Raw genomic sequence first — 12,197 nt, 5'->3', positions numbered from 1 at the left:
TTACTAAAAACACAATCTACATGCCAGCCAGGGCTGACTTCATTAAGTTCAGAAGGAAGCCACACAGGCTACAAGATAGATTGCAGTTCCACGGGATGACTCTCCCCCTTGCGTCCTCTCTGTCTCGGCCTCACTGTATTAGCACCCCTAATCTGGTGGGTGGGTGTAGGCAGAAGGAGGGCAGCATCAAGTAGGACTGGTGAACTCTCCATCCACCTAAAGCAGCAAGACGTTCAAATGCCTAAAAGAAAGTGGGAGCAGGGGGGACGGCCGAATTAAAATGCCCCCCTGAAAAGCAACACCAAACATCCCAGAGCTGGGTTTTCTAAACCCTGGAACCTTGCTTAGCTGTCCCTCGCTTCTGTCACATCAGCAGGCAGGTGGTCCCACAGCAAGCTCACTGACAGGGAGATGCAGGCTTCACGTGCTATGTGGAAGGAAAGCAGTCTCACAACAGCAGGTCCATCCAACACGGTGCACAGTGCCGATGTCTAGCTCTGCAGACTTCTCCCCTTCCGTGCTGTTCATGGGCTGAGCCAAGGACCCACCACACAACACAACCACATTGAGCTAGCTGTTTCCAGTAGGCTCAGGGAATGGCTAGAAAGAATCCAAAGTTTACGTCTTTTCTTAGACCACCTAATGAAGCAGATGAGAGGTGAGCAGAGAGGATGAGAAGGCAGGGAACCAAGGAATTACAGCCAGCCAGCAGGTTGCTGGGATTAGAGAAAACCTCATGCATCCAGGAGCCTGGGCCCCACCCCACTCAACTTAAAAGAAGTTTATGAAGCTGCTACTCCAGTCTCATCTTTTTCTTGGAAATTTCAAAATGGAGATTAGTACAAAGTAGCAGTAACAATCAAGTTGTTTCTGGGCCTCTGCGCTGTAGTTCAGCAGGCCAGACTGTTCCAAGAAATGCAGGTGCTGGTTGCTTCAGCGGCCTTTAGGAGCACCTAGGGTCAGGTCAGGCGAGTGCTTCAGCTTGGTATTTCTCTTGTGCTAGCAGCACAATGCAGCCTCTCCTTGCTACCACAGCATGGTGGGCCTGGCACCCTCCCCACCACCCAGCAGTCAGGGGATGTAGAAATAAAAATAAAGATGAGTCAAGACCAGCATCTTCAAATTAACAAACTGTAATTGTTTTCCCAAAGATACATTTTTTTCCATACACATCCATCATACACTGTAACCAAAAAAAGCAGTGTACATGAAATAAGAGAAAATAAATTAAAAACCCATAGCATAGGTAAGGAGGCTCTAGTCTGGAGCACAGCTGAGTTTCCAGCAATGTAAGGAGGCTTGAGAGTTTCTTTATAAGAATGCCTGCTAGCAAGGGTTCCAGCAAGGTGGTTGGTCTGTAGTCAGTCTTGAGTACTTGAAACAGTTCAGTGTGTGGTTGGTTGTTGTTTTCCTTAGCGTTTAGAATAGCCATCATTGTCCTGCAATAGGCAGAGCTATCACGTCCAGGAAAAATGAGGGAGGGAACCAGAGGCAGCGTGAGATCCAAATACAGCATTCAAAGGTAATTGGTCCAGTGGTGCCTGGGGGAGGAGGAAGGGATGATACTCCAGGGTTAGCCATCTTCCTTTGGGGGTGTGTACCAGCCTGCACAAAAAACACAAACCAGCACAGTAAGGGCAGGCCCAGGGCAACTCTGACCACTCCAATCCCTGAGGACATCTCCACTGTGCCAGGAAAGCAGATCCTAGGAAGGACGTCCAGTCCAGTGTGGGGACAAAGTGTAGAGAAGCTGAGGATACTTACCTGGAGGCTATTATAAGGGAAGGAGAATGGTGAGCCCACCCAGAAGTAACAGGAATTGGATGGCAGTACCAAGTCTACCTTTGACCCCACCCCTGGTCCTTCTTGGGGAGAAGAGTGAGGTTAGCCACCTCCAGATTTCTGGAGAACTGGGCAGATGCTGGATCAATGGACAGTAAGGCTCAGAAACCAAAGGTTCGTGCACTTGGCTGGTGTGGGGCTGGCTCTCCTGGGGCCGGGCTCCAGCCTCACCGTTTTTTTCGTGGATCTGCACCAAAGACTTGTAGGACTGCTGTGCTCTTGTTAGGCTGTACTGAGACTGGGGAGACAAAGTCGCCAGGTCAGATCATGGCCAGCTGCAGCCTACTGTCCCTCATCTGCAGGCTGTCACCCAGGGACCTAAGAGTCCTAGCTTCCAGCACTAAGCCCCTCTACCTGGGAAGGCCTTGAAGACACACCACATACAGCTTCCCTTCCCAGACCTGTGCCCACCCCAACATCTGAGATGCCCCTGAGGCCAAGGCCCTCCCTCCATTTCAGAGGCCTTCTCCTCTCTGTCCCTCAAAGGCAGCTTTAGCCAGCTAGAGGCCCACGCTGTCGTCCCTGGCTCCCCAGAGTCCCAGGGCCCTTACTTTGTTGGCTCCAAACTGCACCCGTGCCTTTCCCTTCACCAGCGTGGCGCTGATCTGCATGATCACGGACTCTATGGAGTAAGCACTGCTCCAGCCCTGGGCACAGCAGGGACAGAGCAGGAGTTAGGGTCAGCACCTCTGCAGGGAAGAGGCTGCCTTTACAGAAGGGTCCCTTTACTCCCAGGACAGTCACCACCTGTCCACCTAGCTGCTGGGAACAGGCTATGCCTAGTGCAATCACAGGGCCGTATCACGGCTGGGGTTTGCTCCCCAACCGCACTGGTTAAAGCTCAGGCAGCCCCGCCCAGGCCAATGGGCGGGGGTGAAACAGGCTCGCTCACCTGCTTGGTGAGAAGTTCCATGCAGATGGCACCTCCACCCAGAACATACCTGCAGAAGAAAGGTTAGTCAGCTGCGCCTGGCCAGAGGTCCAGTCCCTTCCTCACCTGCTGCACCACAAACAGCCTCCTCCCTCTGCCCGGCCACTCACCCTCCAGAGAGGACTGGAGACACAACCCTGACGAACGGTGGGTCAAAGGGGAAGTTATCCTGAGAGAGAGGCAGACAGCAGTTAGGGAAGGGAGGCCTGCACTCTCCTAGGACTCAAGGCGGGCAGGAAGGCTCAGGCAGGGAGGGAGCACTGAGAAAGGCCATCTTACTTTAAAGGAGAAATTAAGTAGGATGAAGTCTGCTCCTTCCTTCTCCTTCAGGATCTGGAGATCATTGTGCAAAGCGCTGTCCTGGTCAACTCTGCAAAGCAACGAATCTGGGCTCAGACTGCTGGGTCCTCACTGAGCAGCCTCCTATGGGCCCCAGTGCCCACACCTGGTCCTGGGACCCTGCAACCAATACACTGGCTGGGACACGACTGCCCGAGGTTCCACCAGTCACTCCACTCATTTGCTGTCTCATCCCAGATTTGCCACTCACTTGAGGAGTTTGACATTCCAGTCATAGAGACTGTCATTCACGAGTTCGACTGCATAGTTTCCTGGAAGGAGAGGAGGCATGAGAAGATGGGTCTGGACCAACAGGTGGATCCCTCCCTCGCTGTAAGAAAAAGGCTCAAGCCAGGAAGTGGTGGTGCATGCCTTTAATCCGCTTTAAAGTGCTGGGGAGGCAGAGGCAGGTGGATTTATGAGTTCAAGGCCAGCCTGGTATACAGAGTGAGTTTCAGAATAGCCAGACTTGGGGGGCAGGGGGGAATTCCAAGGGTCCAGGTTTGTCTCTGGATATGCACCAACCCATGCCCTGAGGAGTTCCAATCCCAGTCTGAGAAGTTTATAAGCATTTGTACATAAACATTCTCAGGGCTCCTTGCCAGCATCACACCACACCCTTTTAAAAACCATGACATGAATGTGCGCATGTGCCACCCATGCAAGTGGAGGCTCTCCCCGTCATGTGGGTGTTAGAGACTGAACTCAGGTCCTGAAACCTGGTGGCAAGTGGTTTTATCCACAGAGCCATCTTTCCAGCCCACGCCTGTCCTTTGAGGAACTCCTGTGCAGCCCTGGGCAAACTCACCGCCTTTGAAACTCTGTGATCGGTATATGTCCCTGAGCTCCTTCATCAGCCGGTCAGTGGCCTGCACCGAGCCAGACACTGCACCCTGGGAAGGAGAGCACACGATCACTTCTTGATCTGGGAGGAAGCCTTAAGGTACTCTGGCCTAGGGGAAGGAGCAGACCAAGCCCACAAAGGAGGCAGCTCTCCATACTGATGGGCAGTGGCTTACCACTCCCCAGCCAGCACCCACCAACCCTTCACCTTGCCTCTCTACAAGGCACGTACATTTAAGTAATCTTGCCTCTGGTTCTTTTTAATTTTCTCTAGGATGGCCAGGTTTTCTTTTCCGATGCCATCGTCTTCTGATTTCTTGCCCTCCGCTGGCTCTTCTTCTTTCATTTCATAGTGATCTAGGTCTTCTGTGTCCTGAGGTAGGTGTGGGAGCAGAGGAACGACACCACAAAGGTAGTGGATAGACTATCCTTTCTTTATCCCACTTGTCCCGGAGCCCCAAGCCCCCGTGGCATCTTAGTAATACATTTTCCAGTTCAAGAAAATGGCTCAGCCTCATTCCCTCCACAGTCTAAAGGTCAAGGCAAGCTGGGTCTAGTTTTTTGAGACTGAGTCTCAGATAGCCCAGACTGTCCTCAAATTCATTATATAGTGAGGATAACCCCAATCCTTCTGCCTCCACCTGACAAGTGTTAGGGATACAGGTGTGCACGAAGCTTTGATTTTGAGACAGGGTCTTGCTATGTAGCCTTTGCTATCCTGGAACTCACTATGTAGACCAGGCTAGCTTCAAGCTTGCAGGGATCATCCTGCTTCAGCCTCCTGAGTACCGGATTACAGGTGTGTGTCAATACATCTGGCCTCCCAAGGCAATTTTCTTCTCTTTCTCAATTCCCAAACCACAGCAGCAGAGCTAAAAAGAGGACTGAGAAAGGGACTGTCTTCTGTTCCCTAGGAAAACCCTGTTTCAACTGCCCCTAGAATTCCCTTGGCAGCAGACATTTCTCAATTTCTAGATGACTGACTTTGGCCTGCAGTGATGATTAACAACTTGTTTTTTTGTTTTTTTTTTTTTGGTTTTTCGAGACAGGGTTTCTCTGTGTAGCTTTGCACCTGTCCTGGAACTCACTTGGTAGCCCAGGCTGGCCTCGAACTCAGAGAGATCCGCCTGGCTCTGCCTCCCGAGTGCTGGGATTAAAGGCGTGCGCCACCACCGCCCGGCTAACAACTTGTTTTATTAGGCTAGACTCTCACACCCCAGAGTCCTTAGGACCCTAGGCCTAACAGAGAAAACTAGGAGCCAGCTAGGTTGGCTCAGTGGGTATAGGTGTGTGCGGCTAAGCTTGATAACATGTGTTCAATCCCTGGAGCCTGCACAGTAGATAGAACTGACTCCTCCAAGTTGTCCTGACTTTCAACACACATACAATACATCTTAAAAACATAAGGAAGGGCTGGAGAGATGGCTCAGAGGTTAAGAGCACCGACTGCTCTTCCAGAGGTCCTGAGTTCAATTCCCAGCACCCACATGGTGGCTCACAACCACCTGTAATGAGATCTGGTGCCCTCTTCTGTATACATAATAAATAGAATAAAAAAAAATGAAAAAAAAAAAAACATAAGGAGAAATCCAGACCATGAAATTCTTCCTCTCCCTACAAGAGCAGGATCTGAATTGAGTCCCCAGATGGAAACGAGGTGGCCCAAAGCAGGAGATGGCTGAACTCCACAACATGATTAGCTCCTATTCACCCGGCTCTGCGTGACCAAGCGGCTCACAAGGGGAGGCCACCCAGAGGCAGCTTCAGCTCCACAGTCAGGTGCTAGGGCGTGGTACAGAGGGCTGGACACTGCCAGGAAAGACTGTTTCATGGCTCATCAGCCCACTGTGGGTCTGAAGATCAGTACAGAGTTACAGAATCTGGGTCCAATGCTAGGAAACATGATCAGAGACACCATACTACAACAGGACATCCTGTCTAGTTCCATGCTAGGGCAACACACACTAGCTTACTTTATTCCTTTATAACGCTGAATTATTCTATCATTATCTCCATTTTATAGAAAAGCTAAAGGTTAGTGAATTAATTCTCATGCCCAGTCAAAGTAGACTTTACAGAAACAAGTTCTATCTGGCTATGAAGTTCAACCTAACTCTTGTTTATATTCTAGAGAAGCACCTGCAGTTAGACATGGTGGTACACATCTGTAGTTCTAGCACTTGGGAGGTAGAGGCAGGTGGATCAAATCAAGCCATCCTCGACCACACAAGTGAGTTTGAGGCCAGCCTAGCTTACACAAGACCCTGTCTCAAAAAAACAAACAAGAGCTAGAAAGATGGCTCAGCAGTTAAGAGCACTGGCTGCCCTTCTAGAAAACTGGTTCCCACCACCCACATGGTGGCTCACAACCATCTGTAATTCTAGTCCCAGGGGATTTGATGCCTTTTTCTGGCCTCCACAGGCACTGCAGGTATGTAATGCACAGACATTCATGCAGGGAAAACATCCATGCATATATCAGGTACATTATACATTACTATTTACTATCTGAAACAACTATATAATATGTATCATAATCCTATTTTATAGAGGAGAAAACTGTAGCTTCATGAGAATAATTGAAACTCCCCAAGTAAGACAATCAGGGTGAGGACTCCTGAAGCCATCTGAGATGAAGTTTGTCCAGTACCTGTTTTAACACATTCACACCTAAATGCTTTCAAAGAATAGATAATAGATGGCAATCTCCTTCACTTTAGGACACTCTTTATTCCAGTGATAAGTTTCTTTCCCCAGTATGAAGATGGAGCTGTTTATAATGAGTGACCCATACTAATGAAAAACACTTCCCGTCAATGCCATCTCAAGTGGCAAGCCTACCTCAGGCATCTCCTCATCTTCATCTTCTGAAGACACTTCTTCCTGCGTGCACTGCAGTGGAGACGGGGGCAAAGATGAAGGTCAGAGCCCAGGAGGTTGCTAGAGTGCAGCCTCCGACCTACCCCCTGGCCCTGAAGGTCTGGAAGCTGGGCATTGTGCCCATAAAGATGCCAGTTTCTCCACCAGCCAGCATAAGCCCAAGGGATGGATGACTTTGCTACCAGTCAATTATTCTCTTCTTACTACATGTCAAAGGGGGGGATGGATGGACAGATGGACGGGGACGGCTGTTCTTGTCCTCTTTTCTGCAGATCCCAGCTTAACTTTCCTGAGAACCCGTCTTTCATTTGATCTCCTCTAGAGTGACAGTGCATTTCTGGTTCTAAACAAAGGGCCTGGCTTTCCAATAGCCATCAACCGCTATTGCTAAGATAATGGTAAAACGCCCTCCTCATCCCAACCTGAGGAATGCTGCCCTGAGAATGAGTTCTGATAGGACAGAAGCAATGAGTAGTGCCCCCATTTAGCTGGATTCTCATCTGGAGAAGAAAGAGGCTGAGAGTCACAGGTGTTTGGGCGCAGCAGGGGTTGGAAGGAGCAACTGCAGTTCCATCTCAATTATCAAGTATTTGTCAATCGCTCTATGGGACTGAACAGAAGGACCCAAAGCCCAATCCTCAACTGCATACCTGCTCTGCTGGCAAGGGCTGATCCAGCATTTCCACATCAGGATGCTGAGGGAGGTTGTAGAGTTTACACAGGTCGGAGATGATCCTCTTCAGATGCTGCAAAAGCTGGGGTGGAGACCACAGAAACATCAACTACACCTTCCCTACTGCAATCTGGATTGCTGTATGGATGAGCTTTTATCTCAGATCCCCAAATGGTGGCTGGTTCTCTAACTGGATGGCCCTCATAGTTATAGAAATGACTTTCCCTAGTGGACCTACCCTGGAGCTGCTACAGGAATCTACCTCCTCTGGCTTCAGTAAACAACTCTCCTAAGAAGTTTGCACCAAGACGCTCCACTGGGGTACCATCCACTTTCAGATCTACCTCTCTCTCACTGGGTACTTTTGTGGCTGAAACCTCACCAGGAACACATGCACTCTTCCCCCCTGCCCCCCTCACCAAAGTATTCCCTTTCTTTATGTCCACCAGCCTCTCCAAGACAGCAGCCAAGTTAGGGTCATCAGACTCCACCGACCAGATGGGGGGCACAGCAGGGTAGGATTCCTGAAGGGAAAGCAGGAGAGTGGTCACCAGGGGAAACTGAGAAACCAGTTTTAGCTTAGCCTTCCTTCTTCCCTGGAGACTTCTGGTTCCTTTCCTTCCCACCATTATGCCCTACACTCAAAAACACCAGCTCAGCTTTTCTAGAAAAAGAGCCTGGGAGGAGGACCTGGACTAAGAGGCAACCTGCAAACGTACTTTCTCCCAGAGTAAAAACCAGGGCAAGTTAACACTATCGAAGGGGCTCTACTGTCCTGATGGTCACACTCCAAGTTCTCCCACACCCAGGCTAGAGTCCTTCAGTGTTTCCAAACTCCAGAATGAGGGGAAGGAAGATCACCTCCTAACAGTCACACTGATGAGGAAAATGCAGGCTGTAGCCACCGGGGGAGGAACTAAAATACAGTCTTCAAAGCTAATAATAAAAGGGTATGTGCAAGACCACCCCCCCTCCAAACAGAACCCCTCTAAGACCCATTCTCCCTACCACTCCCTCAGGAACCTGCCCTCTCCTCAGTCCAGGCATGGGCTGGGAGAAAGAAGCCTACGCTACTGACATTCCCAGCATTCCTGAGCCACCGTGCCAAAGGAGCCTAAACAGACTCCCCCACTCTGCCCAAGGCAAGGGGGCCAGTATAGGCCAAGTTTCCTTTAGAGGGGCCGTGGGCACTGCAGCTGAGAACCCCCAAAGACAAAGCTAGGAGCTGGCCTCTGGAAACTGAAAGGAAGCAGCTGGAGGAAGCAAACCTACCCGTAAGTGAATCCACTTAGCAAAATCCAATCTTTGATGTTTCAACACATGCCAAGGAAGCCTTACCCACTTCTACTGGGGATCTTAGCGATGCCATAGTTCTAACCAGTGCTGCAGGAAAAACAGTACCAAAGATGCTAAAATCTTTACTTGACTGAGCCACTCCTGGTGGTCATAGCTTGGTGAGGTAAAGCCTCAGCTTGGATAGATGATTCCCCATCAAAACTCAAGTGTCTCATTACTACTCCACTCCCACACCTCACCAAACCATGACCCGGTTTGGTGGCAGAAAGGGATAGAAAACACCATGAAACACGAATTGAGGCGTTCAAGTACCACAGAATTCACAGGTCTGTCTTTCCCCAGGCCACTCCCATCTCCAGTGTGGATAAAGGTACTAGCCCTCTAGCTAGCTAGCTCCAGGTGGGACAAGATAACAGTGGGTGTTATCAACCAACACGATCATGCAGTACCAGATGTTACAAAATTACACCCAACAATTTCCTCAAGGGACACTAGGGGATAAAATAAGGCAGGACACATGTAAGGTGTTTCCTAATCTAGTATAGTTAGGATGGAATGATGCCCACTCAGGAGCAAGGGCGCTGTTACCGCTCAACACACACACATTGCTATCACCACCAGAAAAGGCAACCACCACCTAGGACAAGCAGACATGACCCCAGGAACGGGGAGGGGAGTGGCAATGTTGCTACCAGCTGAGGCATCTTAAAAGAGGAGCTAAAGGTTAGTTACACCGGAGTATGAGGAAATCCAAAGCGGAGTCATTGAACAGCGAACTATCACTTGGTGAAATTCAGGGAGCAAAACGGGGTTGCACGAGGGATGCCTGGGCAGAGGGAACCCACAGGTGGTAACATCGAAGTGGAAAGAACTGCTGAGAAGGGTCACTACCGAACTGGGCCGAGTTCCAGGCTAGGTCCTTCCAGCAGAGGCCTGGAATCTCATTCGAGTTGGGGGTGGGGAGAAGAAATGGGCATTCCTAAGTGACATGGTAAAGTTGTGGAGGAGTATGCAAAAGGGACCCAAATCACAAAACCCGAGGTGTAGGTGGGTTCATAGGAGGGGGTGGTCGAGGGGCCCCATGTCCGGGTGTCCCTCGCTCTCAGGGGTCAACAGCAGAGACTGTGACTGCACCACAGAACCTCAAGCTCAAGAAACAAGTGTAGCCTGGCGAGAGGGAGCCGAGCCCCAAGAGGGGGCTCCGGCCTCCGGGTCCTTCGAGAGCAGGAGGGTGTTACGGTGTGATTTCGAGCACCAGACAAGGGACCCCCAGCGCGGTGCAAACGAGAAGGTCCTCACCGTGATGTTGCAGTGGATGCGGACGGGGTCCCCCGGTACCGACCCCCGGGAGGGGAGATGGGGTCCGGGCGCGGCCCCGGCCCCTCCGGCTCCGGCCAGCAGGAACTCGCAGCTCAGCTCGTCCAGGCAGGCGCTGGCAATGCGGAAGCGCTCGTGGCCGCGGTGGAAGATGGACTCGAGCAGCTTCAGCTCTCGCCTCAGGCAGGGCCCCGGCCCCGGGCCCCCTCCCGGGCCGCCCCCGGCCCCCGGCGCCGCCCCCTGGACCCCCAGCTGCTGCCCCGGCCCCGGCTGCTGCTGCCCCTGCGGCTGCGGCTGCTGCATCCTCCGCTCCGCTCCGCTCCGCTCCGGGGCCGGCGGGCCGGGAGCCTCCGGCCTCCGCTCCGGGCTCCGCCGCCGCCGCGGTCCGCACTTCCTGATCCCCCCTTCGCCAAGATGGCGCCGCCGCCACCTCCGGGACAGGCCCCCTCCGCTCGCCGGCCCACCCCCCCCCCCACGGCCGCCGGAAGCCGCGCGCCCCTCCCCCTCCGCGGCGGCCCCGCCTCCGGCCTCACGTGACCTCTGAGCTCCGGCCCCCGGCACGTGATCCGCGCGTCTTTCCCGCCCCCCGGCCCGCGCCTGTCACCCTCCACATGTGACCCGGGGCCCTCCGCTTGCCGCTCGAAGCGCCTCCGTGCGTCGTGCGTGCGTCGTGCGTGGCCGCGCACGACGGCCCTCGGCCGGCGCTCCCCCCCCCCCCGGTCACGTGGTCGGCGTCGGCGTTTCCCAAGGGGCTCTCCGCGTCGCGCTCGGGCGGCGGCTGGCGGTGTCCGTCCCGCAGGCCCCCGGCCAGCCGTCGCCCGCCCGCCCCTGCGCCTGGGGCGGACCCGGTGTGCGGACGGGAAGGCCCCGCGGCCCGAGAAGCCGGCGTGGCTCCCCCTGCGGCTCCTCTACGGTTGTTGTGTGGCCCTGGGTTATCTACGCGCCGGCCAAGCCTCGGTCTCTCCATCCGTCCAGTGGCTCTGTACAGAACGACAGGGTCTCTCTGGCCTGTTTCCAGGACTTGGTGCGAGGATAGCAAAGTGTCGGGTATGGTCCCGGGCCAGTTACTTCTGAGGGGGAAGGACGGTGCGGCTTCCTCCGCAGGGTCCCAGGAGTGCGTCACTTGGCCGAAGTATCGATCGAGCAGTTGGATAGAAGACCCTGGCCCTCCCACCCTGTCGCCCTGATCCTGAGCACGGTTGGAAACTCACGGCAGTACCTCTGCTTTCCCACTAGGTGGCACTATCGCAAAGGACAACGCTGTCTGAGGTTCCTGCAACCCAGAGCTGCAGAAAAGGCAGGTGTCAGCCTCTTCTAGCCTGATGCTTGGGGGCCAATCCAGCCTGGGAGCCACTGGCCCTGCCGCCGCCGCCGCCACCTTTACCTCTGTTGGAAGCTGACTGCCTTGATTCTGGGCTATTCGCTCCCTCAGTGATGTTAGCAGAAGGCTTTGCTTGGCCGAGTTCAACTCTGGATGTTTAAAGAAATTCCGTGTTGGTGTTTTGTTGTTGTTGTTTTTGTTTTAATAATTTGAAGACCTGGGGGTGGGGGGGCAGGCCAGTGTTCTTGTAATGTGAACAGCCTGAGCGTTTAGCTGCATACCGTCTTTGTGCCTGTGTTCACAAGGTGGAAGCATAAAATGATGGGGTAAGCCAAACCTAGCCGTGGTCCCAACTGTCTAGGAGGGTGGAAAGTCCAAGGCCTACCTGGGTAACTTAATGAGCTCCTGTCTCAGCCGCAGAAGTAATAAATAAGAAAGGGTTGGGGATGTGATAGGCTGCTTGCCTAGTATACGGGAGCCCTGGATTTGACACACCCTCATCACCACACAAAAAAATGGTAAAAAGTCTTAATTTATCAAGCGCTCCCTGAGCCAGGAATATTTTGCAAATATTTCTAACCCTCCCAACAACATTGCAAGGTAAGTGTTTTAAGTTTTATTTTACAAGTGGAAATCAGGATCTATAACTACTGAGCAGAACTTCTAGGTCTGTCTCCATGCCCTCTAACCCTATTCTGTCTGCTGCTTACCTGCTTGTTTTATTTCTTTTGTTATTGTCAGGGTTTTGCTATGAA

General features: G+C 52.6%; 1 protein-coding gene across 2 annotated transcripts; it reads right to left on the bottom strand.

Annotated features, from left to right (window-relative positions):
• Positions 1-1,117: 1,117 nt before the first annotated feature.
• On the bottom strand, positions 1,118-10,561 carry Ube2q1 (ubiquitin conjugating enzyme E2 Q1). Of its 2 annotated transcripts, XM_052731529.1 has the most exons (14): positions 10,104-10,218; positions 8,781-8,891; positions 7,928-8,032; positions 7,486-7,590; positions 6,797-6,847; positions 4,188-4,328; positions 3,921-4,005; positions 3,324-3,384; positions 3,053-3,143; positions 2,884-2,942; positions 2,735-2,783; positions 2,394-2,489; positions 2,014-2,080; positions 1,118-1,605 (listed from the first exon to the last, which is right to left on the bottom strand). In XM_052731529.1, exons 4-14 carry the CDS (start codon positions 7,513-7,515, stop codon positions 1,574-1,576), a joined length of 762 nt encoding a protein of 253 aa, XP_052587489.1. In that variant the 5' UTR covers positions 7,516-7,590; positions 7,928-8,032; positions 8,781-8,891; positions 10,104-10,218; the 3' UTR covers positions 1,118-1,573. The 2 variants fall into 2 exon arrangements, with proteins under 2 accessions (XP_052587489.1, XP_052587488.1); XM_052731528.1 differs by lacking the exon at positions 8,781-8,891 and having other exon boundaries at positions 10,104-10,561.
• Between the last annotated feature and the right edge of the window lie 1,636 nt (positions 10,562-12,197).

Source organism: Peromyscus californicus, unplaced genomic scaffold, assembly GCF_007827085.1.
Source record: "Peromyscus californicus insignis strain IS unplaced genomic scaffold, ASM782708v3 Scaffold_9__1_contigs__length_137607984, whole genome shotgun sequence".
NCBI lineage: Eukaryota > Metazoa > Chordata > Mammalia > Rodentia > Cricetidae > Peromyscus > Peromyscus californicus.
This window is presented reverse-complemented; position numbering and strand designations above follow the sequence as displayed.